The 26,827-nt window shown below is 34.6% G+C and overlaps 1 protein-coding gene across 3 annotated transcripts; it reads left to right on the plus strand.

Annotated features, from left to right (window-relative positions):
- The first annotated feature begins 4,870 nt into the window (after positions 1-4,870).
- Positions 4,871-26,482, plus strand: MS3_00003482 (uncharacterized protein). 3 transcript variants are annotated; one of them, XM_051211298.1, is made up of 10 exons: positions 4,871-5,158; positions 10,640-10,728; positions 10,769-11,034; positions 12,153-12,470; positions 12,632-13,536; positions 14,214-14,275; positions 18,343-18,401; positions 23,981-24,118; positions 25,029-25,105; positions 25,815-26,482. In XM_051211298.1, the coding sequence occupies exons 5-7, from the start codon at positions 12,690-12,692 to the stop codon at positions 18,343-18,345; spliced, it is 912 nt and encodes a 303-aa protein (XP_051071338.1). In that variant the 5' UTR covers positions 4,871-5,158; positions 10,640-10,728; positions 10,769-11,034; positions 12,153-12,470; positions 12,632-12,689; the 3' UTR covers positions 18,346-18,401; positions 23,981-24,118; positions 25,029-25,105; positions 25,815-26,482. The 3 variants fall into 3 exon arrangements, with proteins under 3 accessions (XP_051071338.1, XP_051071337.1, XP_051071339.1); XM_051211297.1 differs by lacking the exons at positions 12,153-12,470; positions 18,343-18,401 and having other exon boundaries at positions 25,815-25,893; positions 25,928-26,482; XM_051211299.1 differs by lacking the exons at positions 4,871-5,158; positions 10,640-10,728; positions 10,769-11,034; positions 18,343-18,401 and having other exon boundaries at positions 11,137-12,470.
- The last annotated feature ends 345 nt before the right edge of the window (positions 26,483-26,827 follow it).

Consider the following 26,827-nt stretch of genomic DNA (forward strand, 5'->3'; position numbering starts at 1 on the left):
AGTATTCAAGGAAAGGTCGTACACATATTTTGTAGAGAGTAAGCTTAACCTCTGTTGTGAAGAAATTTCTCGTTATGCAACCAATTAGCCGTTTACATTTAGAAATAGTAGAGGAGGCATGTTCTTCAAAGTTCAGGCTTCCTGTTGTCTCGCTTCAGAGTTGTGTCATTCAGGTAGTCTACTAGGCATGTATCGCATGATGTGGACCTAAAACACCCATTGCTGGGAGGTCGAGATGAGATTATTAGTAAGTAGATGTTGGACTACAGCCGCCTTAACTACTTTTTACACCACTAGATACCACTGCAGTTATGTGTATGGGCCAGTGTTTGTCAACATTTGCTTCAGGTCCTGTTTTAATTTTGAGAATGTTATGTGCAGTTTTCCAGACAGTAGGTTAACATGCTGTAGAGAGTGATATAGCAAATAGTTTGAGAAGCAAAACACACATATCATCACCTCGATATTTTAGCTGGAATACAATCTGGTCCATCACTGTAGGAGTGTTTCAATGTACTAATTGTCTTAGAGGTATTTTGTACATTGAAGTCTACATTAGTAATTTCACAGGAAGGCACTAGGATTGGTTCTGAATCATTAATTGGTTTTTCGTTAGTTAGTGAGAAACAAAAGTGTTCACTAAATAGTTCCGTAAAATGTTTAGGATCTTCATAAACTTGTTTGTCCATAATAAATACGTTTAGGTTTATTTTGAGGGGGCTTGATAAGTGCGGAGGAGTTATTAATAAGTTCGATAGCGCGTTTTTCTTGCGCGTCATATCTCGATTTAGAACGTTTACCTTAGTTTGAAGGAGTATAGTGAGCACAGATAAGTTATTAATGTTATACCACAAAGCTGCCAATCAGAAGCAGCAAATTATCGATCGGACCAAGGCCGCGTAAAACATGTGCGAGCAGCCTAGAGTCCTGATTGTTCCTGCTTTCCGTCTAGCCCAGCCAGGAAAGTGCAGAACACCGGTCTCAGCCTCTGCAATATGAATCATTATATTTCAAATATACTGAGTTTATATACCAGTCAAACTGGCCACAACGTATCATTAAATAGAAAATAACATGTAAAAAATTTGGCCATATGTGGCTGTGAATGTGGGAGGCAGTGACTAGTAGACAGGGCATAATTCAAGAATGATAAAAAATATGATAATGGTCCATAGGTCAAAACAAAACTTTTAATAGGAGGAACATGAATGTGAACAGTTTAGTTATTTAACAATTATACGATAAAAATATACGTTTAGTATTGATCTATAAAAGGATCCCAAAGCTACCATTCATTATGTTTCTCGGAACCTTTCAATTAAGTTCGACAGCACGTTTTTCATGTATGACTGTTTTTTTGTGTACGTACTGCCTCTATTCGGACAAATATTTCTGTCATGGTTATTAAAGAGGAAAAGTCATTTAAGTTGTGGAATCGAGTACAGTGTCTTTGAAGACGTCTTCGTGTACCGACCGGTATATACAGATCTTTAGAGGACGTAGGTCTCCAGCATTCTAAAGGTGCGGTTTTGTTGACGATACTTCTGATGTTGAGGTAAAATATAATGGTTAGTGTGTCAATATTGTTTGCAGTAAAGAAAGTTCCCCGATCAGTGCTTCCTAGGTAATTGTAGAAGTTATTCCAATCAACCTTGCGATAGTTTCTACGAAGTGTTACGCTTTCACGTTCGCCGGTTGTGGTTTTTATATTAAGGCTACATATGGCAATGTTGTGATCACTACCTGAAAAATTTTTTCCAATATACACAGTATTGAGGGTGAGGCCACTGGTAAGGACTAAGTCCAAGATATTTTGATATCTGGTAGGGCTATTGACATACTGAGTCCACTTTTCAAGCTCTGAACATTCAACAAACGATTCATAACGTTTCGGCGCCTTGACTGGGAACCAAGAAATTTCGGGCATATTGAAGTCACCACAAATAAGCTTGCCTGTGAATGGAGAGGATGACGCTAGTATGTATACGTCCGATAATACTATTTCACCTACTGATGCGTTAGGTAGATGGTAGATACAGCCGAACAGTAAGGTAATGGAATTCGACGGCTTTAAAACAATCCAAACCCAATCCTTTAGTTTGTTTAGTTCAGGCATATCACATAGTAGTGAGTTTAAGCTAGAGTGAGTGTAAATAAGGCATCCTCTGCCTCGTCCTTTCAATCTATCATTTACATGCAGGAAATAGTTATCAAGAGATATACTTCGGTCGGAAATATCACTGTTAGTCCATGCTTCAAATATCATTATAAGTGATGGCTGATATATGGATACAAACAGGGCCAAGTCCGTCTTCTTATTGAAGATCAATCTAGCGTTGTTAAGACATATATTAACCAAATGCCCTATTAAGTTAAAATGACTGAGAGTATCTCGAATAAAGTTGTCGCAACGTTAGCGGGTGTGATGTGGGTTTAAAGTGAGGGACTGAATGTTCTTCACTAGCTCGGTATCTTGATAGCTAGACTTAGTGGGAGATGTATCAAATGGGCTAGTGAAGTTGATTGGGGAGTTTACCTAGGGGGAAGGGTGGGAGAACTCTCTGATAGAAACTGTACGGGGGAAGCAAGTTTGTGTTTTGCATGTGGTTTGAAATGACGGGCTATATGCTTCAACAGAGGTGTCACTAGGGGTCGTATTCCAAAATTTTTCCTTTCTGAGAGTAATTACAATTCTGATCCTGGGAAATGTAGATGGGGTGTGAGGTGAAAAGCCTGATAAAACCACTCTTAGTAATGGTTTTAGGCTTTAGTGGGTGGTTGGAGTGATCAGTTATCAGGTCGTTTCTGTTAGTCAGCGTGTAAAAAGGCCTGTTACGCTGAGGCCCACTGCCCAGTTTGCAACTTAGAGGTGTTGACGGCAAGTCATATTATATCGGCTGAGAGAACCTGTCCACGCGTTCGCTTAGTTTGTCAGTGAACATACGACGGCAGTTCTAATAAGAGTGCAAAGGCCACCATCTTTGTAGCAAATATTTTCTGAATATAATATAGTGCTCTTATTTTTCATAAGTAGAACACATTCCAGTTAAAAAATCGGAGCAAAGGGATGATATACAGCAGATGAAGATTATGTGAATTGTTTTCATTGACTGCCTAAAGTATGGTATAAGAATATTATCTTGGCAGTTTCGTGTCGGTTTAAAAGAAAAATATGAGCTTGAATAATGTTAAATTTGATTTTATCGAAATCTCCAGTTACAGGACCTAGTAACCAATGAAATTGTATGGACTTCACCCAAAAAATATAATTTGAAATGAAGAAGGACGAATTCTAAAGGTTGTTTCGCATAACACTAAACCTGAAATGCCTGTTTGCCTCACCAAACGCAAACTTCCTGAGTAAGTGCAATGTTAAGTGCGGACAAATCTTGACAAACAACTGACAACTGAAAATTTTGTTAAATACTTTATGTTGCGAGAATGTTTGTGAAACAATATATATGAAGCTATTGTGTACCAGATAACATTGTAGCGCCAGTGAAAAGTCAATGGGACCCAGCCAATTTACCCATCAGTTATGTCACTGGATGTTGAACAGGTCACCGATTTCATCGTTGTCAAGGACAACCAACGTGGGCCAGTTAACTGAATGCGATGGACTGGTTCATGAGGTGGTGTACGCACTCCGTTTCTTGAACCCACTCGTGCTGACACATTTCTGTAATAACATCGTTTGTCTAATAGACCATCAAAGTAGTCATAGTACCTGAACACGACGAACGCGTAGTCCACGATAGGTACTAGCCATGAGGTGTGACTTCGAAGTTAGCTATTGTTCACATTATTCTCGTCTAACTTATGTAGACCCCAACCATCCAACACAGATCATCTACGATGATATATCTCACACATCGAGCGAAACATGACTTGAAAACCGCCAAACCTTTATATATGAAGAAGTAAACAATTATTATTTACGGTTTCACTCCACGACCGGGATTTTCCGGCTTCCTCCTACGGACTAAAAAACGAACCAACCCATAATGATAGCGGCTCTCTGAACCTTCGTCGTTTAACTTGCCTTCATGTGACACGTGCTGTGTCCAGTCCATGTAAAAATGTTGGTTGATATATTTTCAATAACCAACCTTCTTCAAGTGATGCACAGCATCTCTGACTTGGTCTAAGTTTGTTAGATCATTGGGTCTTTCAAACCTTCAGAATTTATATCTGGGACCCAAAACTGAACACTCAGTATTTGTTCGACCCTAACGGAGGGGTTTGTTCACAATATTAAGAGAAATAGCAGACAGGACGTCTTTTACTTTCGAGGTCTTCGATAAGCAGCACTTAGAAATATGCATGCGGACAGTTAGAAAATCTCATGTGGCAGCAACATTGATCATAGGGGAAAAACAATCGCGCTTATGTTTGATATCTACAAGAAAATACTCAAAACAAGATGTATTAAAGTTCTGTAATGTAAAACACGTAAACTCTCCGGGAGGAATACACTGACCTGAGTATTAATTGCAATGAAAGCCGAAAAAACAAACCTCTTCGGAAAAGTGATTATTTAGATCACCACATAAATTACATGATGTTGACACCCCGAAAGATCAACTACTGCACAGACACTTAAAAGCCGGCAGAAAAACACAGAGCAAAGAAAGTCGAACGTCAATGCTTGGAAAAATGGAGAAAATGATGGTTTCTGCTTCATTCCGATTGACTTTGGAATGCTAGTATGATACACCCTACCTCCCAAATACTTGAAATAAATAGTTCTTTACAACTAATGATGATATCATTGGTTTCACTGACAAACCTTGGCTGAATGTGATCAGTCAAACATTATCTTTAGATCATGAATAGGTACACCCAAGTCATTTCACAAATAAATTGGACATAAAAAGCGACCTAGTATCTATTTGCGAAAGTAGCGTTACTGTTTCTCTTTACTAGACTATGGCAGCGCACACAGTCTTTCATTCCGATAGTCGTGTATCAAATATTTCTACAAAGCAAAAACGCTTGGCGCATATGTTTCTTAGTCCATTTAGGCGTCTCAATCAAAATGGCAAGAAACGTCCGGATAAACATTCGCCTTCTGCTGAACTGGTAGGTAGTTGTAGGGTTGATTTAAACACAAATGGTGGTCTTGAAATCCTCCCAGATTCCGCATGCTCCAATTCAGGTTAGTACTTCACATTATACCTCGACTCTTAAGTTTAATTTTATCAGCTTACTCAAGTTTCACAATATTTGGCCTTTTTGTTTTAGTTCAAAAGAGCTCACTCCTAGTTGATGGTAAATATGCATAGAAACTTATTACGGTGTATGTTAACTTCTTGCCTCATCACAAGCATCAACAAACCGCATGAATCGCACTCTGGTCATTGCTTTAAGTCAGTCAGTCAGTCAGTCAATAACAACGTAGAACTTCGTACGTACGTACACCAAAATCATCCACCTGAGCTACAAATCTTCTCCACCATCTCATCAGTTAGAGTTGCCACACCACATTAGTACAGAGATGCACTTGTCGATTCAAATCCCGTAGTGGTAGAGGTAATAAGAGTATAAGCAGTAATCAGGAAAACTAGTTTTTGGAGATGTTATTTAAAGAGTATAATACAGTGAATTAAATTTGGGAAGAGAAAACAAGAGACAAGGAGGAATAAGGAGATCGAAATTTGGGAGAACATAAAGAGTGGATGCACCTGCACCATTGCAAACGATTTTGAGCCATGTCATTCAGAGTCTCTAACCATCGGTTGCTATCATCTCGCGGTCCCCAATCAGGTAGTCTACACCTACCAGTATGACTCAGTCCACTTGTCAGTGACTTCGTGGACTTGTGCCATGTTTTGGTCTGGCCACCCCTAGATTTCTTCTCACCTACTCCTACACCATAAAACATAGCACGTCGAGGCAGTCGGTCGTTGGGCATACGTAACAATTGTCCCAGCCTACGCCATAAATGACGCAAGTCGGCAAAAGCTAGTCGAGCCTTCTGTATCCGTGCTGAGATTTCGTCACACACCAGACCACAAGGGCTGATGAGACTTCCAAGATAAGTGAAGCGATCAACACGCCCAACTACTTCACTCCTTATCATTAGTTCGGGTGTCAATGCAACCCAGTCCTGAAGCAACATTTTGCATTTCGAGGGAGAGAATCGCATCCCGAACATCCCTGTATTATTGTTTAGAGTGGTCAGAAGACTCGGCATTTTGTCAGCGTCTTCACCAAATAGAACTATGTCATCAGCATATTCTAAGTCAACAAGTGAACCTCCCGGTAGAAGTTCAACCCTTGGAAATTTAGACGAGGCAAGTGTTATCTCTAAAAGTACGTCAATGACAAAGTTGAACAAGAACTGCTTTAAGTAGGTTTCTTAATTCTCAAGAACTAAATCCAGTCATACTATTGTTTAAAATCTGTAATATTATTACAGTGAATGCAAATAAGAACTGTAATCGTTTGATCGTGCTTTTGAGTTTCGTTTTTTTGAAGGACTGGTACTTCAAATCCTAGTTGAGTGTTTCATTTATTTAGAATCCACTTAGTGAATTTTTACCTTGAAGTTACTCAATCATGTTTATCAGATCTATTTTGATGTCAGATAGTGATTTCTTCAAAATTCACAAGTATCGCAGTGTGTTTTTGTTATAAATGGAAATATATACTTTGAAATTCTTTTTTAAGAAGGTATGAGATCTTTTTATTTGCAAGTACCTGTAACTAAGACTTAATAGTGTCAATGCACTGTACAAATTTTTTCTCATTCGGTATCTCTATATAAATAGACATCGAATAAAACTCGAAAAAGGAACTAGTTTTAAAACAAGTGCCGTGTCTTGGTGATCAAAGCAATCTTAGACGAGACTTTCCATCCTCAACATTATGAATATGAAATGAGAGGAAGTTTTGACTAAAGTGGTTAAGTGAATCTATTGTCTCAAGGCCGTCTTCCAAGACCTCATCAAGCGATGAAACCAAGCTTTATATCGAGCTATTTTCAGTGTTGTTGATTTACTAGAAAGCCCAGTTGACCATTAGCTGGATTTACAATGCACTAATAAGTAATTGAGTCTGGTCAATTTTTATGAGTTACTTTAGCTCATATAAATTACTGGTATCAAGAATTTTAGCTTTACCCAAACTTTGAATTTAATTTGGCATAGTGAAGGTCCTCAAATAGGTGAAAAACGATGTATGGATGACTTCAAGCTCACTCATTTAGCCACTGCGACCGAATTCCTCAGCCAACGAACCCTAGTTCATTTTGTGGTGGATGTGCACAAACAAGCTTTAGTCCTAAAACACCGCAAGATATCTAATCTCATGGTTTACTGTGTCTGTTCTCAAGGACATGAGCGACATTTAGAAAAATGTATGGGAAACTAGGTGTCATTAATTAGCATGCAGACCTCTTGTACCCATCACACTAAGGATATCACACAATTGATGTTCAGCGCTTTTGTTCAATCATTTTTCCTTTATTCTTGTGGCGCGTGAAATCTTTCCGCTGAATATATTTAACGCCTCTATTGTACTATCTCTGTCCACAAAGGACTACTCGAATCCGATGATAATACTTTTTAAGCAGCATCGATGTTAAGCGACGTGTTTCCGTACAGTAGAGGTCATGACATTAAGCGTTCCCATCTTGAGCGGAATCGCTGTTATTTTAATTGTATGTGTTTGTACTATTATTATTTTGTCTAATTAATATGTCGAAATTTTGTCTTGTATGACTAATTTTTTAATATCAAACAGTTTTGGTATAGTAAGTGAAAGTGAAATATGTTGTGTAAGTTATTCAAAAACATACAGCTACACGAAGTTATAACCCTAATCTGCTTTAAATCCTGCTTTCTCACGTGTCTAAGAATAAGATATTTTACTCCTACTGCAGTTGCAAATGTTTCTTGGTTTCAAACTGCTAATAGTTAAAGTTGAACTGCAACACTTCAGCCGGTGATCGAATTTACTTCTCCCGGACGTCACAACTCAATACATCACGTTTCAATATCATACAATTTTTATTTAACCCTTAGTTTGTGAAACTGCAGGATGTTTCAGGAAGAACATCATTTTTTTAATTTTCACCACCCTTTTGACTTGCAACCTTATTAGTTTTAATAAATATATAAGTGAAGTATAATCCACACAAATTACAAGACATGCCTCTGTATTAGGGAATCTATCCTATTCTAAATTTAATAGCTGTCTTAGTTCAGGATTCTGTCAAATATACTTAGAATATGTTTAAAATCACAAAACCTACCCAAAATCCTGAAAACATTCGTCTCCCATAGATGAAAAACCTTGATGAATATACTGACCTGTATTTCTTCTCGTTCTGGATGTTCTCCTTTTTTGAACGACAAGACGTTTCTCCCTGATTCTTGAAATGGCTAATCGGATAAGCAATTTCTTTGCTTTCAGCTTTCGATATCTTTCCGAAATTCGTTTCTAGTAAATTTCGTTGTATGTATTATCCGGAAATCATTGACTGAGGATTATTATATAGATTAAAGTGATAATTGAAGTATGAAAGTCAGCCTTGATCATACAGTGATCAAGTACGAATTTGCTTGTTTGATAGATTATTTGAAACTTTAGAATTAAAAGTCTTTGAGTCCCAAGTGAGTACTAGATATCCTTCCAGTTCAACTAAAAAGTTTCTGGTTATATCTTCATTCTGTGTCAAATTATGACACAAATGATTACTTAACAGGCCTTAATTCACTTTATTCCTCGACATATAGGGTATGTTTTGTCCCATTGAACAATTCTTGTCCCAGAGTTTCTTAACAGAATTGTACTAAACTAGTAAATGTTATTGGTGAAACTGTGTGCAAATACAATCACTTGGGAATATGCTGTGAGGTGATCAAGTTAAGTGACTCCACATCATCTGTCGTTGATTTACTTGTGACAAAAAACAATAATTCTTTCATCATAACCATAAATTCATAACATAAGGGTATACAGACAACATATTCTTGTCAGTTAATTTCAATCAAATGTGCATCCTTTTAGTCACCTAGGGCAATATATATATATATAATATCTTTTCGTATTTGTTTTCAATATACTATAATGAGAATCTGTCTTCAATATTGTTTTTCATATGTGTCATTTCGTTAGAAAAGTGTCATGTTGACTAAATATGTTAACTAATTAATTTGCTCGCGAAGAATCGCATCAACATAATCAGTTTACGGTTCTAAAAAACCGCGTGGTATGTATAATTTTAGTCTTCTTATAAGGTCGTGATAAAAGCCCAAGATACTTGTACTAGTTTAACCCAGCTCTTAAATCGGTCAATCTTCTTCGAGCTGAGTTAATCGGTTACTTCATTATTATTAGTCGGATTTTTTTAAAATAATTTTTATATATTGTTATTGTGAGTTGAAATTCAATCTAAAGAAAATACATTTTTTTGGTTCATGCTGGATAACTTAAAACACTCGTTTTATTGTATTATATTGGGTTCACTTATGAGTTAAACTGTAGATTTATTGTGCACTTTTACAAGCGAATAACTTTTTTTGCTGAATGTATTATCCCATGTTCATTGATAATTTAATATGAAAAAATATATTTGTAGTGTACTGCTTTGCCTTCTAATCATAGTTTCCTTTTATGAAAAAATCTTGGATTTTACAATTAGTTTTATATCATACCACTGGGTATATTGGTAATAATATTTGTACTCTTGATGCTATTGTGATGTGTGTTACTGATGTCGACAGATATAAGTAGTATGTATCATTAATCGAAAGTGAAATGCCTGGCGGCAGAAGGTTAAGAAGATCGGCGAAAAAAGGAAAAAGAACAGAAAATAATTGCTGTGTAAGCGAAGAAACAATGAAGTCTGAGACGACTGATTGACATTTCGCAAACTAAGTATTTACTGTATCGTTCTTAGATTTTACTAAGATGTTATGTAACTGTGTGTTCAAATACATTCGGTTGTCCCTACTTGCGTTCTCGTTCACTACACTATTATTACGTCGCTTTTTGTTGATAATTTGTTACAACTTATGTGCTGTACGTGCATAAAAGTTTTTGGATTGAATCTCTGCTGAAGATGAATTATGTAGGATTCTGGTGAATAGAATTTGCATGACTTCGTCTTTTCAGTTGTCATAATAAAATGATCTAAGTATTTTTTTTTAAAGGGTTTATTTCAAGAGGTGTTAACTAATCTCTTGATTAGGAGCTTCTCTTTCTGGTGAAAAACTTTATATAAATAGTGGTTTCCTCAGCAGAGATACTTTATACAACCTTCCTAAAATTTATTATAAGTTGAGTGGGCCTAATAATGATAATTATCTTTGTGTTATCTTCTCCCACTTGTTAATTTTGATAAGCTTCAACTCACATGTCTAGTTAATCAACTTTCTACCATTGGATCATGGTTCCTAAACCGATCTATTCAGATATCGAAGTATCAGTAACCCTTACCTAATAGATTAAGTTCACAACCTTTTGCATGAATCTACGTGTTGATGTTTGTTATGGACTTTTGTTCCCAGTGACTGACTTACAACAAATAAATGATCATCAAGTTTCCTCGTCGGTGAAAAGTTCTTGTTGGTTATGTATCACATTCTGTAGAATAATACGATGTGAGTGATTTTTCTTTTTTTTTTTCTAGAATCATGTTCTCTTGAAAGCAACTACCAACCAGAAAAATGCTCTATTCCAATAGTTCATCTTGAACCACATGTTAGTCCTTGTTATTCTGTAAGCCCTATTTTTGGTTCGATTATGATATGTTATTCAGACTTCTGTAACTCAATCCCACTTCACCGAAGCCGATAATCCTATGAGTGAATTGAATACTTATGTCGGAGAGCAGACTACTGAATTAGCTTCGAGTATCAAGCAACGCTTAATGACTCAATCATCTCAACCTCTTAAAAAGTTAAATAGAATAAAAAAATATATAACAAGTCACCAAGTAACCTATCCTCAATTGACACCGGTTAGCCGAAATGTTTTAACTCGCATTTCTGAAATATCTAACCAAACAAATATCGATAAATCCAAGTAATTAAGCTGTTTTCTTACTATTTTTCAAGTTTTTTAGGTTGTTTATTATGGTAAATTTATATTTAACTAAGTTATATGCTCGTTTATATGTTTTCATAAAAAAATTAGACTAATATTATTCAAGTAATATTCTCAATCATTACAATCATTTTGAAGTCATTATGATTTATATGCTGTTGTCATAATTATACTGGGTTTTTCCTGAAACATAATGGTGATTTTGTTTTGATAGACTATAATTAGTCTTTTATAAATTAAAATTTTTCTTACAAATTTTCGGTATGGGGTTGTGGATATTGTTGAATGTCACTGAAATCATAAACCGTTCCTAGTTAGACCACCAACAATCAAATTCAATAACCTTCACAACCCCATACAGAAAATCATAATGTGCTTACTAGTGACTAGCTGTCAGAAGAAATTTCCGGAGTTCTAGTGAAAAGCCGTGACCGATGAAACTAATCCGTGTCGGGTGTGAGGTAGTTACCTACCTTATACAGTGGAAGATATTCGTGCGATGCCAGTGACCGGTTGAAATTAGACTTTTACACCACTGAATACCGGCTCAGTGGTCTATGTGTTAAGCGTTCGCGTGCAAAATCGAAGGTGTTGGGTTCGATTTACGCGTGTGGGATCGTGAATGCTCACCCCTAAGGAGTCACATGCTAGGATGATATGGCCATCCGGTGCTTCTAGGCTTTCATTGGTGGTCTAACTCAGATCGCTTTATGATTTCAATTGTTTTTCTTACGTATTTGAAACCGGGATGTACATCTTGTCTTACTTGGAACTCGTTAGGTGAATGTACCAGCATTCAGATTTTACTGTTTCTTCTGAGATTTAGATACAGTATTATTTAGATATGAAGGGGAATAACCTTTAAATCAGTGTCCTATTTGTTGAAAGTCTAGTACTTTGAACGCTGAAAATTTTCAAGTGAATAGGTTATGATGAGGTATTTAACTCAGTGTAATTTACGTTCAGCACTGCTTCCATATGGTTGTTAGAGTTATTAAAAGGTTTTCAATATGATTTTTTATATGCTCGGGACTAAATTTTCACTTAATACTTCAGGTATTTAAACCATCGTATTGACCTCTATATGTTATCCATAGGTTACTCAAACCTCAAGACTCTGTCGCTTTCACAATGACTTCATTTTAATGAAAGCAGCTTTATTTCATGTGGAATAATATGACTTCAGTATTCAGAATCTCAAAACTGCTTACTATCCTATGGTTTGCAATGCTTTCTGCCATGCTGGAATACGTCCTTATCAACATCACTCTGAGAATTTTCTAAGTGTTTGAAGCCTTCATTCGCGCAATCATGTTGATTATGATATCGCACTTACCTCGATGCCCAATTCTAGAACTCTGTGGATAGTAATCTATCTATCATTCATAACTGTCTAAGCACTTGACAGAAGTAGTGTGAGTTTTTAAATTAACTGGATATTTCTACTATATCTTAACCTTCATGTGATAGAGAATCCTAAATCAATGCTTCATCGTTTACGATACTCCGTATCTCAGTACCTTTTAAATAATACTTTGTACATTATTCATTGCATTACTGTCTTGTACGCTTTTAGAATAAATGCAGTTTGTTACAATAAGAGAAATGTGAAGACTTCGTCCCCCGCTTGCAATATGATGGTTGTGCCCATATCTAAATCAGATTTGTATTTGGCAGGACGTCTTGTGAACGGTGAGACATATTCTAAGTCTGTATTTTCATCAGATTCTACGGACAATCTCCATTGCGACTCACCAGCTTCGGATCTTTACGTTTCCTCCAATAATATGAAACATTGTCCAAACTCAATGTTGTGTATGTACAGATCTCCCAGTAAATGCTCAAAAAACTCACAATCTTTCATGCATTCTTTTCAAAAGGATGGTAAATTCCCAAAACCTGAAAATTCTACCGCTGAAACGTGCGCGACTCTTATTGATCGTAATAAAGTGGCTGAATGTGAAACTGATGGTATTTGTTCTTCGGATTCGGTTGAAATTATTACATTCAATCCTTCACCAATCTTGTCAACTTCAAAAATTACTCATTTATCATCGTCATCACCAAGTCCAACCAACGATACTAAAGCAGCTGAGACCATACCTACTGTTAGTCAGACATTGAAATACTCACATTTATCTAACCGTGCTTATCCTTTTGGCAAAGATTGTCGTTTTGTTTTTTACAATTCTGATAGTGATGAAGAAGATGCTTACAATTTATCTGCACCTTGCCAAACTATCACTTTACTTATCAAGGCTCGTCAAGCGCATAAAGATATGTGGACAAAGCGAGCTGATCGCATCAATCGCTTTTTAGCCTGTAGACCTTGTCGTGAAGACCTGATATCTAAAAATATAATTCCCAGTACCACTTTAGAAGCACGTACTGAACTGCGGATTGATATTGAAGCGTCACTTGAGCGTCGACTTAATCAGCGTCCTACAACTGATGAATTGAAACAGAAAAACATCCTTCATGGTAATTTTCATGTGTCTTTGATTACAGGAACTTTCATGCTTGATAGGATATATATATATATATATATATATATATATATATATATATATATATATATAGAGAGAGAGAGAGAGAGAGAGAGAGACTTTAACTAGACAAACATTGGAAAACAGAGGGCGTTGAAAAGTCGTTTCGTCTCCGTGCGGGACTCGTCACTTTTTTTGGATCTAACTTGAAGATGCGCGTTGGCGTAAATCATGCCCAACTATTGGTGTTCGAAAAACCTCTGTACTTCATAGTTTGATAACATTCATTAATATTGTGTGTTGCTACTGTTTAGAAATTTGACAACTATGACTAGTAAACAGACCAAATGACTCAGTGGAGATCTCGTCTTTTAGTCTGAACTCTTAGGCGAATATTTATACTTTAATATTTATTTATATATTTACACTCATTTGGAATGTTATGTTTATGTCAGTAATTAGTCTTCATTACTGTAACATGTTCAAACATACTCACTAATTTTATCTTTTAAATATGTTTATCCTAATCAATCAACATGACTTTTCATGTACTTGTTTGTGCAAACATTCGGTTTATTCAATAAGGATTCTGTTATTAAGAATGCATACAAATGTTTTCGTTTTCTTAACTACTCTTCCACTGACCAAGTTAATTGTTACTTTGCCTTTCAGTGGACACCGAAGAGGTGCGTAATAAGATTAAAGAAGAACGAAAGCAAATTTTAACTCGCAAGGTAAACCCTACTTGTATATTTTTGTCGAATGTTTTCTAGTATGAAAGAGTATCCCATACAATGGTTTTTGACTATCGAATTCTTGTTATAATCTAAATATTGTTTATATTGTTACAGAACTTTGAAATTTCTTCTTGATGAACATTAGAAAGGAAGTTATATTTGTAAACAATTTCAGCAGTTGAAGTCCAAATATGGACCCAATGTTTCTTTCAGCTGTCTAATCTTTCTTCAGTAGAAATAATCAAACATCAAAATTATCGAATATAAACATTGCGTTTACAAATTGATTTTGTACTAAACAAATTGTCTAAGCATTGTTAATAATACTGAGAGTTTGTTGCAGTATAAGTATCAGTCATGTGGTGTGAATTATAGAGAAATTTCGGTAAGATAAGTAGTATATGTGTATGTACGTAAATTTGACGTGAGAAAAAAATTATTAACCATATATGGCCTTACCCTATGATCGTTGATATAATTAAACAATCTAACAGATATTGTAATCAACTAAACTTCTCATAATAAATTCATGTAGGTTTGTGTTATTATGCTGAACGAGCTGGTCGTTCATTTTATATCCAAACATATTAACTGATTGGAACAAATGAAAGTATACCGTTGTTGTCTGCAAAACATGAAACGAATTAGCAACAGTTAGATCAAATTCAGATCTATTTGGTAGTTACCAGTTGCCGTGGTACAGATAATTGTTTTCCATCTCTTCTATTCATATCATTTGAGGTTCCGTTTATACGCAGGGGATCTCAGTTGTCAAACTTCCTTTATACTAACCAAAAGCTTTGTAAAGAACTCTTGTCCCATTGAAGTCAACCGTATGTTCAGATTCTGTTGAATGTAGTGCTATCATCTTAAATGCTTTCTAGTTTTTAAAGTTCTAAGGATTTAGGAATATGCTTCAAGCAAAGTCCGTATCCCGTCATTCTCACACTCACCTGCTGTGATGTTTTACCTATATATGTAGCATTAGTCATTAAATTTGACCGCATAGACACAATACAATTGTTCTTCTCTTAATATTGTGTTTTTGACTTGCTGGTGTACAGTTAAGAGTACTGTTCCTTCGGAAAAATGCTCTTATATTGTGATAATTCAGGATTCTTCTGATTTCTGCCCAAGTTCCTTTGAGATTTGGGACCATCACCACTTTAATGCATTCTTTTTTTGCTTATATTTCCTAATATATTAATAATTCTACTTATAAAGTCAATAGGATAATTATTCATCATCAAAGTAGAAAAATCCAAATATTACTCAGCTTATCCGTCTTCCAGTTCTGTGACGAGTCGCAGATTCTTAGAAATTCACCTTAGTGGATAGGGCATGTGGTGACCTGCAATCTAGGTATTGGCTTTCAGAATATATTAATTTTCAAAAAGTTGTTTCCTTTTAACCAAACAGTCAAAAAAATGATAGTTTGAGGCCAGCGGATCCGACCCATCTGATGAACTTAGTAATTGAACAATTCTTTTAATTCAAAGTCAGTTTGTGAACAAAACATTTATATTCGATAATTTTGATGTTTGATTATTCCTACTGAAGAAACTTGGATTGGACAACCGAGAGAAACATTGGGTCCATATTAGAATTTCAACCACTCAGATTGTTCACAAGTATAATTTCCTTCTTAACATCTTTCATAAACTCAGAGCCTAACTATTTGTTAAAATTTAGACAAAATTTCTCGTAAAATTTGTTCCTGACACTTAGTGAGATTTGTATGTTGGTTCGATTCATTTTGTTTTAGTGTTTGACCCCTTGGAGACTTTGACTGAAATGAATGTAAGACAAAAATAATTTAGCTGAGATGGTGGAGAAGATCTGTAGCTTAGGTGGATGTAAAGCTGTGAGCCACATGTGGAGGAATTCGAACACTTCACTTCTACCTCAATTTTGTGCTAATGATGTCGTTCAGAAGAACGATGGAATCTCCACGACCAAACCAACCAACTCAGAGAAAAAACCCCATCAAAATAATTTAGCTAAATGCTCATGTTTCTGAATTATGCTTATATGAGTGCTTTTTGAAGACTCGAATCATGGCATCCTCCGTTTGTCATCATGTAATTCTTGGTATACAGTTATATATAGTCCTATTTTCGAGTGCTTGTTAACTAAGTATATCTCCACCGTTATTATTTGATCATAAGAAATTTTCATTTTACAATCCGTCATGAAAACAAAATTGCTCTAGCATTCATAAACAATAAGTACTTTCCGCAGTGGCTTAGTGATTAAGGCATTTAACATTCAGCTTCGAACCCACCTCCATCTACTTTGGTTTGGGCAACTGAGTGGTTTAATTGACCCTCATATTTAGAGTTTGGCTCATGCCAAAGTACCTCGTGGATGAGTAAATTTTTAAAATGATTTATAGTAAATTTTAACCCTACTGTTGTTCCTGGGTCATAGATTTCTGATGAGGTATCTACGACCAGCTCTGTACTAGACTTTCCTTACAAAACTCAGATTGTCGATCTCGACTTTTGACATTTACTTAGTTTTTTGTTCGATATACCTACAATCTGTCGAGAACTTTGTCAGGTACTGACGATAGCACCTGTATTTATTTCACATTTACTGAAACCTTTCTTTGAAATCTTGCTGAGATATCCCTATTCCCAGTCTGTTGGTATTGTTTTTCCTACCAAATCCTTCTGAAAAAGTATGTGAAATATCCTTGCAGTTACCTCTAAATCTAAATGCAGTGCTTCAGCTAGATTGCTTTTTCGTCCTCCTCTATTCCTTACTCGGTTTGTCTGATTTCCTTGCTATTTTCTCCGACTGTCGCTAGTGTAACATTTATGTGTAGTTTTGTGTGTGCTCTTCCGATGTTCGGTGGCTCCAGTAACGCTGGTCCCAAGGAGTTGTTAGGAACCTGCAGAGACCTAGTGCTTAAAAGTGGAGCACTTGTAAAGCCGAAAATACCCTAACTCACCATTTTCATGGTGTCATGCAAAAACAACCAATGATCATCTATCCTTCTTATATGTGTTGCTAGTTTGCTTTGAACCTAACTCGATTTTTTATTTGAATAAACGAAAGGTGCGAAATGTTTGCTTATATAGAATAGCTTATTATGACCAGATATAAAACTAGTGTTGAAATAGTAGTAACTGTATTTGTAGTCTTCTTAGGAAACAAAATATGGTTATTTAAAATGGACGAAAAGGTTCTGTCTTGATTACAAATAACTTGAGCTAGATTAGACGACTTCAGTACTTTTTTCAATGTCGTTCGTGGTTGCATAGTTAATAAAAAGCAGTTTCTGATCATTATAAGTGGTTCTGACCTATTACCTATTTACCACTGGTACTATTTCGTATAAAGGCAAGGTACTTGAGATAAATAAACAATAACAACAAAACCGAACTACAGGAGTATCGTAGTTGTTGACTGAAGTAGATTTCTTCACAAAAGACACTATTCTCCATAAAACATTTTTAAATATTTATGTCAGGTGGGCTTATATATTTCTGATTCCGAATTGCATTTATTAGCTTTCGGGATGTAAAGTGAATAGAAAAATTAAGAAACTAGTGTTGTCACGAAAATCATGGCATAGGAATCTATCTAATAAAGCGCCTGCATTACATTTTATGAAGGATTCTATAGTTAAAGTAATCCATTGTGACATCAAAAATAAAATATTCTTCGCTTATTTGTCTTTGTTTTTCTTCTAAAGCAAACTATGTCTATCAATACTAAAAATCAAGAAATTTATCCATTTTTATCCCAACCAACATCATTCTCTATGCATAGTCCATACTGAAAGTTGAACTTACTGGTATCCATAGATGCCAAACATGTATAATATCAATCCCTGAATAAGTTAAAAAATATTTTGATCAGTTTAAGGTCATATGGAATAGTTGAGTCGTATTACGAAAGCACTGTTCGCAGTACAGTTGGAATTGTTTCTCTTTGATAAATAATCATCATTCGATATCAACCTAAATTTAAATGAATAGAATTGATACATTACACACATTACCAATTCTACTATCATCATCATTCTCTTATCTCGTGAATTTTCTTTCTCTCAGTAAGGAAGAACATATCACAGTCATCTGACGCAATTATACAGGATTGATTTTTTATCACAGTAAGTCATGCGACACGTAGTTCTCTTACATCTTCCAATCAAAGGATAGATAATCTTGCGAATAAACTATTATTATCATTGTTATTTGTTTGATTCATTATTAATTGTACGTGCATATGTTTCAATCTGAGTTATTAGGTTTACGTTTGAAGGAAAATGGTAAATTAAAAGAGAATTTTTAACAGCGTCACAGGAAAAAATACAAAAGACATTAATATAAACGATAACCCTCACAGCTTATCTTAACGTTTTAGAACATATCAGTTTCTCTTGTTGTAAAATAGAAATACAATATTTATTTACTGTGTCAATCCAATTTCATTGAAGTTAATCTCTGTCTATTACCAATGTTAATATTTTATAGAAAAAATACAAGTTGATGATCAGATAAATATATATATATTCAAATAACAAAAGAAACCCATTGTGTCATTGAAGAAAGTATAAAGGTATTTCTGCGAAGATAATTCTCTTTTCGACAATATCATGTACTAAGGCTATGCAATCGCAGTGAATTAATAAATGTATGCATCTGCAGAAAAAATAAAAAAAACTCACATTTATCACAGTGTTTGGCGGTTTGTAAGTGTCAAATGAAGGTTGTGTAATGATCTATATGTTAAAGGAACATAGCAAGACGAGAATAATTTGCAGAACAAAAATATGGGAGATAGATATGAGGAAAAAAGGAAGGACACAGAGGTAATATCAATAGTTGAATAATAATTATGAAGAATTTTAAGAGGGTAATAACATCTGATTACATGTTCATAAGTAAGATGTCATGTAAAGAAAAGTGTCCTTCAAGGGGTGTTAAGTCTTTTGAAGATAAGAGACTGCTCGTATTTAGTCCCTTTATCAAGATGATCAGGGTTTTCCTGATTATTTCTTCACAATCAACTGTAATGACGGGGAAAAGCTGTCGTTATAATCTTAGATGATATTGTTGGTGGGTGCAGTACTTAACTACATGCATTATGATCCCTAACTTCTTCGTCTTAAAGGTTGCTTGAATTTTCCATCCAGGAGTGCTTTTCGTGCTTCTTTGGACAGCGTCAAAGCAAATCTTTGTCTACGGCATTTTCTCCGTAATCGGAATATAATAACACCTCTGCCGAAGTCAGTCTTATCTGTCCATGTTGTATTTAATGGGTTTCATTTATTTGGAGCAGAGTCAGTTTGTACTCATGTCGGCGGTTATTTGAACATTCCACGTACCTACAGAGGTTGTTGCTTCGGTTGTCAGAATGCTCATCAGTCTTGTGGTTCCCGAAGAATCTTGACTTTCATCATGACACATCATAAATTTTCTGTGTGACGAAACCCTTTTCTTCACAGGGCAGAGTTTAAAGGGTTTAGATGATTTCTTCTTGTTTGCGTTTTTTGACGAGGTATTGTTGATAACACTGTATCCATCATTTTTCGTTTAACCGAGCTCGTTACTGGTAGTAACCCTAGATGTCTCCGGGCAGATTTTCCATTTTATCAGATGCTGACAAATTCTCTGAAGGAGCCTCTTGAAAGATGACTCTGTCATCAACTTCGAACTCTACGAAAATCCTTCCAAATTTTTTAAGAATTTTCTTTTATTTCCCATGAAAATGAATAACTTTTCTTACCAATTATTGATTACTGAGGGGTTAGCATAAATCTTTCAACCCTTCAGATGTGATACCATTGTATGCAACACTATGGATTCATCCAAGTTTTTTCACTCTCTACATGTTTATTTTGTGGAGACCATATGTTTTTGTATGACTATAACGAGAAAAACAACCTTGATATTTGCTTCCCCGTGATACTAGCAAGGAAAGCTACTTCTGAAATGTACTCTCTACGTACAATTTAGATTTAATAATGCTTTCTGTGGACGAACTGATGGAGTTGTGATGAAATCATCACTTGACCCCTCCTGACTTGTTCTTTTGTAGGCAATCTGAAAAAGTGATAAAATTAAAAAAGAGAATTTTCTTCACTGAATTACTTTTATTTAAATACATACTTGTCAGTTATGTTGTGTTAAAGTTTCTTGCTTATAAAGAATAACAATAATCCGGACACAAAGTAAAGAAGAGATACGTGTATGTCTGTAAGTTCAATGAAAAATGGCTGCTTAATCAGCTCATAGAATTGCTAGTAAAAGTGCTCTAATCGTTTTATGCATTGTTTCTTCAGAATAAGTTGTTTTAAAATTCGATTCAACACCTTTGCATAGAATTTATGTTCTCACTGTCCGATACCCTGTTATACAACTTTCTACCCACTTCTCTTCAATGTTTAACAAGTATTATAAATATATTTTTGTTATATCCCGATAAGTAGAAAAATTGTACTTCTAACGTTTTGTGGCTTTATCTAAGCTACTTCTTCAGAGTTAATAAATAGCCGACATTAAATTAAAACACGCTTTGAACTCGTGTTAATTGCTTCTGACGAAATGTCTTACGTTAAGTCACTAAACGTCAGAAATACAATTTAACTACTCATTGAGATATAACAAAAATATATTTATTATTAACTCGCTAGCCAATGTTCAATCTATTCGAAACTATTATGTCCAACCTTAGTATTGATACTTGTTTAATAAGAATATTATGTGGTTACAAAAACAATCTAATTTATCATTTTATCAATACTTGGTCGTTGAAATCTTTTCCATATGACTACTACAAAATTCATTCCTAAATTATCTTCGACCTCATCACCCCTTAATAATAACGCATTATATTTAGGTAACTGGTATAAATTACATTAATACAACTGCTTGCTTTCTGTATAATTCCAACTTTAGGTGACATATATGCTTTACACGTTGCATTTAATACTTGAAGTATTTTTTCTGTTTGTATTTGTTAACTGAATTATCTAAACACAAGTATAACATTAATGAAACTATTTTTTATTGCAATCGAATATAAAATAATTCTTATTATTTGACAGGTAATTATAAAATGTTTCGTCTTTCTGCTGGATATGTATTCCAGGTTAATTTATCTAGTTTAGTTGATATGAAGTTAATACATTTTGTCAATGGTTTATCAGAAATATTTGTTCACTTCTCTTTTCTGTGAAAAAAAGATGTCCTTTCCTTCTCTAAATTCTCTTAAGTGTCCACAAAGTAACAAAATATTAATTCTATATATATGTATTGTTTTTTCGAAACCTAGAACTTTTTGTTTGTAATTGAATTGAATAGAATGATTTTAAAACTAAGAATCTTACTCATTCTTGCGTCATTTGACAAAAGTTCATATTAGACGTGTTTATATGTGTTCAAGTTTAGGTGTTTGTGACAAGTCGAAAGCATTTATTTTCAATAATATTAATAAAAATATTAATTTGTTTAGTAATCTCATGTGAAACTATTAGGTACTCTCTGTTCAGATTCATATTTCAAACAAAGAACCGGCTTATTATAGTGTTTAAGTACAATAAACCCCTTAATCTCTGTTCTTCTTACAGTAGGTTAATCTGACAACTAATGTCTGCGAAGAATTAGGTGATAATATTGTAGTCTCTCCTTTTTAATGCTTCTCGATAAAAAACAACTATATTATCATCTGACTTGCAGTCCCTAATATAATTTTGCTAAGTGATTAATAAATAGAACTCGGCTCAGTTTTTGAATATTCTAACTTTTTAGTGTCATTATCCTATAGTTTGTTCCCATTGTTCAATTTAAGATAATTTGTAAATATCTGATAACTCTAACTTCAGATACGTGTTATCCTAAACTGCCAATATCAAATTTCTTTATTATTTGCCTCTGGTAAATAAATGATCATAAAACTATGTTCGACAAAGATTGAATTCACTTGCGCCATTGCGATTTCAGCCATGTCACTATTAGTTACGATAATCACATGAACCCCTACTACGTAGTTTGAACCTACCTACGCTGTTCAGTTCAACAGTCAGTATCTTCATGAATTGGACCTATGGCTTGGTTTGGCTACCCCCAACAAACTTACAACCTACTCTAACAACAGCCATAGCGGCACACTGAGGATAGCCATGCGTAATACATGTCCTAACTATCTCAGTCGTTAATGTTTCACTTCCTCACCAATCAATTAGCTTTCCTAAGTACTTCCTCAGCGGAATTAAACTAGGTAACTAATGAAGTAAACTGACTGTTTTGTATTCAGTCCATAGGATGCTTCAAAAGTAGAATATTAATGTCCGTCCATCATTAAATTGTTTCTTGTTGACTAGTTTGTTACTGGAAACAAAACCTAATTTATTAAAAAAACGTACTCAGACTTCGCTTACACTTATTTCAGTCATAGGTAACTAGTCGGCAATTATTGCACGTAACTTCTAGAAAACGAGTGTAATTTATCAACATTTGTCAGCCTTGTATGTTTCACAACAAAAATTTCAACTTAAAGTAATTTTTTATTTCAATGACTTCTTGACATGTTAATTTCGTATAATTATCTTACATTTAAACACTAGGTCATTTACATGCACTCAGTGTATGGAGTCATGTGCGTAAAATTCACTGAATTATCAACTCAATTTGTCATATATATCTTTAATCTACCATGTGATTTTTATTACTATTTTTGTGCACCTTATAATAAAAGCTACGATACCTAATTAGCAATGATGTTTTTTGATAACGATTATTTTATTGCATCTGTAAAATATTGATGACAGGATGACCGCACAGACTTTAATGTAAGTCATACGTAATTCTTCATCCCAAGATTGAACTTCAGATAGTAGGTTGGATGTGGAGGAATAGTCATTAAGTAATCTTCGTCGAACTCTTGTCTCTTAAATTCGAGATCTATAAACATCAGTCTTCAAGTAATGTTTATTTAGCAGAAGAAACAAATGCTTGATATTTTCCTATATCCAAATTTTCCCATCGCGTTCACTAAATATTTTGCTATGTGTGAAATCGGTGCTTTTTAGGATGAAAGGTTCTTTTGATATAACTGACTGTCACTGTCTGCTGAACTGTAACACCGAATTCCCGACCTGTATCTTTCAACCTTACAAGTCATCTAGTTGTGTACTAAAATTACCTGGTATAAATATTATTCCTGAGTATTTGGCTTTTGATTGAGATTGACCGTAAAGTGAGTATATGACATATAAGAATGCTGCTTGGAGCCATTAACATACCGTTAATTACATAGTATTTTTGTCATTTACATATTTTCCAAACCTTAGTTCTGAGAATCCATGGAGCAAGCGACGTCGTGTTGTTTTTAAGGTCTACCTCTGCAGGCTCAAGCATTGAAATCATTCTTTTTCATTGTCACAGGGACATTTTCTTCAAAATTGTTTCATACTTTCATGACGTTTTTAACCGTGATGTAGTTACAATGGATGATCAGAGGTATGAGTCTTGCTCGGAGCGATTTGCGTATAAATTTTCATTAGCAATTGCAAACATCAAATGAAGCTTGCTTCTTGTTATGCGACATTGTTTGATGAAAATTTTGTGTGATAGATAAAAGACACGAGTGATATACTACTACTGTCCGAGCCTGACCGATCTGTATAATGAACGTATTAGCTATAGGTAATTTTCTTCTAATTACGGCTAAAAATTTCGTTTTCAGCTATCATTTCGACCAACTGTTGAAGAGCTGCGTCGACGTAAAATTATTCGTTTTAATGATTATGTTGAAGTTAGTGAAGCAGATGCCTATGATCGTCGAGCTGATAAACCATGGACTCGTCTAACTCTACGTGATAAAGTAAGTTCCTACAATTTTCATCTGGAGAAAGCTAACCATTAGTATTTTCTAAATGCACCTTTACCATAATCATGTGTTTTCATGCTGCAAATGGTAAGCGATCTCGTCGAACCAACGAATTACAATACAGTGAACGTTTATTTTCATTACAAAACTTCATGCTACGTACACTGTTAATTCACTTATTATTTATTCAAATCAAGGGTGAATCGGTAGTTTTACTAATAGATAAAGTAGCAGCTAACACTACTTTTTTTAATTCTTGCCACCAAACCCTTAGCAACAACACAATATACCTTATTTCCTAAACAATATACGCTAACACTTCTAGATTGCGACTAAATGGGTTACTAATCCCTTATTACTGAAAGGTTTCAGAACTTATTCATTTACATATTATAACAAAATTCAGATAATGGAATTCTGTAAGAGAATATTTTCGTGCTATTTTATGGCAATTATAAAAAAATTATCAAATCTCAGATGGTGGTTAGTGAAGTGAATGAAACGTATCATGCCGACATATGCGAAAAAACCATAAACTGTCAACATATATTCACTCAGGCTAAAACTCACTCCGTTCTATGCTTTGCTCGTCAGTTATAACTCGAAAAAGTACTTGTAGTTTAACCTTATATATACATTTCTGATACTACAAACTTAGATTTAATAGTGTTCTTCACTATTATACATACCTAGTAGCAACGATTAACATTTCGCTTTAACACTCACGACATTCTTATATCGGAATGAGAGACACAACCAAACTTATCGAAAAACTTTGCAAGCTGTAGAGCTAGAAAGTACATTTTGGTGGATATCCTTTTATCAAATAACAAATTAGGAGTCGTTTCATAACCGTAAATGTAAAATCAATAATATGATATAACCGTCTAAACATTATTTCTAGGCTGATATTAGAAAAGAATTAAACGAATTCAAAGCAACTGAAATGGATGTTCATGCTGATAGTCGACATCACACTCGGTGAGTATTAATTTGCTAGCAAATTTTATTCTGTTTTGTAATATATTTCCATCAATTTTAGCTACCATTGCACCAACACAGATCCAATGATTTGGTGTTCCCATACATATAAATAATAGTGGCTTCCGCTCATTCATAGCAGCTAAGAAATATAGTTGTTAGCTAGGCAAGATTGTAACTACGGTATACACGCCACTGTGTAATCTGATAAACACAAATCTAGCAGTTTTGTTTTGACGTATTTATATTAAGATGAGTAACTACAATAGAGATGAGCATGAACTCACGCAAAGATAAGAGATATTTTCAAAACCATAGTGCAGACATCAATGTCTGTAATAAAAGTTGTGTAAACACGAATGCCAGAAGAGTTTAACACCTTGATTAAAGTGATGTGCAATCTACTTGTGAATCTTTTCTCAAAGCAAACCAAAAAAGATATCTTCTGATCGTGCATGAGTTACGATCTGATGAGCTACTTATTTTAACTTGTGTTTGTCTTCTAAACCTGATTCAAACTCCCTCAAGATTCCCTAAATCTTTTATGTCGATTCCCTTTTTACCAATAGTCCACCATTACATATTGAGGTTTATACTTAACACAGAATGTGTATAAACGGTTGGTAATATAAACTAACATGTGTTTTACGTTACGATAACTACCGTAGTTTATCCATTATATAAACAATCCTCATTTGTATTTTTATAGATATCACAAACCATAGATGCCTGTCTTCCGCATCGTGCAAAATAATTCAGCGACTGCCGTTCACTTCGTTATAGAAACTGTACGTTTGTAGTTATTTTTGAAGCTAAATCTAGTTTATTTCTAAAAATAACCTGACACATTCGGAGACCGAACAATTGTACATAGTGTAATGACCTGTCAAAAATGAAATTTTATATTGACTTTCCAAATTTTATGGCTCACTTTATTATTGATTATTGTATAGTTTAACTCTTTCATTTCACTGTGATTATAATAATAGGTTACAAATACAAAAACTAACTTGACCAATTTTGGGTCTTTTACATGAAACCTTGTGTACCATTTGACAAAGATAGCTAAGGGAAGTCAGACTATCTATCAAGAAGGATGGATAATTAGCAACATCCTTGTGGCCAGATGATAAGAATCTCGACTCAGACGGTTAAACTTTTAGAAACCAATTTGTCTAAACTTGGCGTATGAAAGAATTAGTACCACTCATCAAATCAACCAAGTGGAATACAGAAAACATTTTCGGAACAGCTTCCCTGTTGAATTTAAGTGATAATGAAGTTTATTTTCATTGCAAAGTTAGCTAGCAGTTGACAAAAAAAGAATGCATATTTATGCGCTAAAATCGTGGATCTTGCACTTTTCAAATAGTTATATACAATTTAAAATAAATAAACTGCTTTTATAATTTCATCTCAGAGACCAGGTGAACTGCCAGTTTCTTCTCGTACAGATGTTAGACTTATGCAGGTTTGTGTACATTAAGACGTGGAAGCATCTGACCGAAAGGTGAATATTGCTTTTCAAAGAATAATATTTATAAGCGTATAATGCACCGCTCGATTCACGAAACATTTTTGGATGACAAAACCTAATGCTTAGCGAATTCTTTTGCTCACAATTATGCTTATTTGAAGATTTGTGCATTTCGACTAAACTTTAAATGACAGTACATGTTAGCTAATTATTTATCACATAGCTCAGTGGTGATTAATCCGATG

This window comes from Schistosoma haematobium, chromosome ZW (assembly GCF_000699445.3).
Source record: "Schistosoma haematobium chromosome ZW, whole genome shotgun sequence".
In the NCBI taxonomy this organism is placed as follows: Eukaryota; Metazoa; Platyhelminthes; class Trematoda; order Strigeidida; family Schistosomatidae; genus Schistosoma; species Schistosoma haematobium.

Coding starts and splice junctions, on each gene's coding strand:
- MS3_00003482 (XM_051211297.1), top strand. CDS start 4,930: ATGGCAGCGCACACAGTCTTTCATTCCGATAGTCGTGTATCAAATATT. Junction 13,537..14,213: donor ACAGAAAAACATCCTTCATG/GTAATTTTCATG, acceptor TTTGCCTTTCAG/TGGACACCGAAGAGGTGCGT. Junction 14,276..23,980: donor AGCAAATTTTAACTCGCAAG/GTAAACCCTACT, acceptor TTTCGTTTTCAG/CTATCATTTCGACCAACTGT.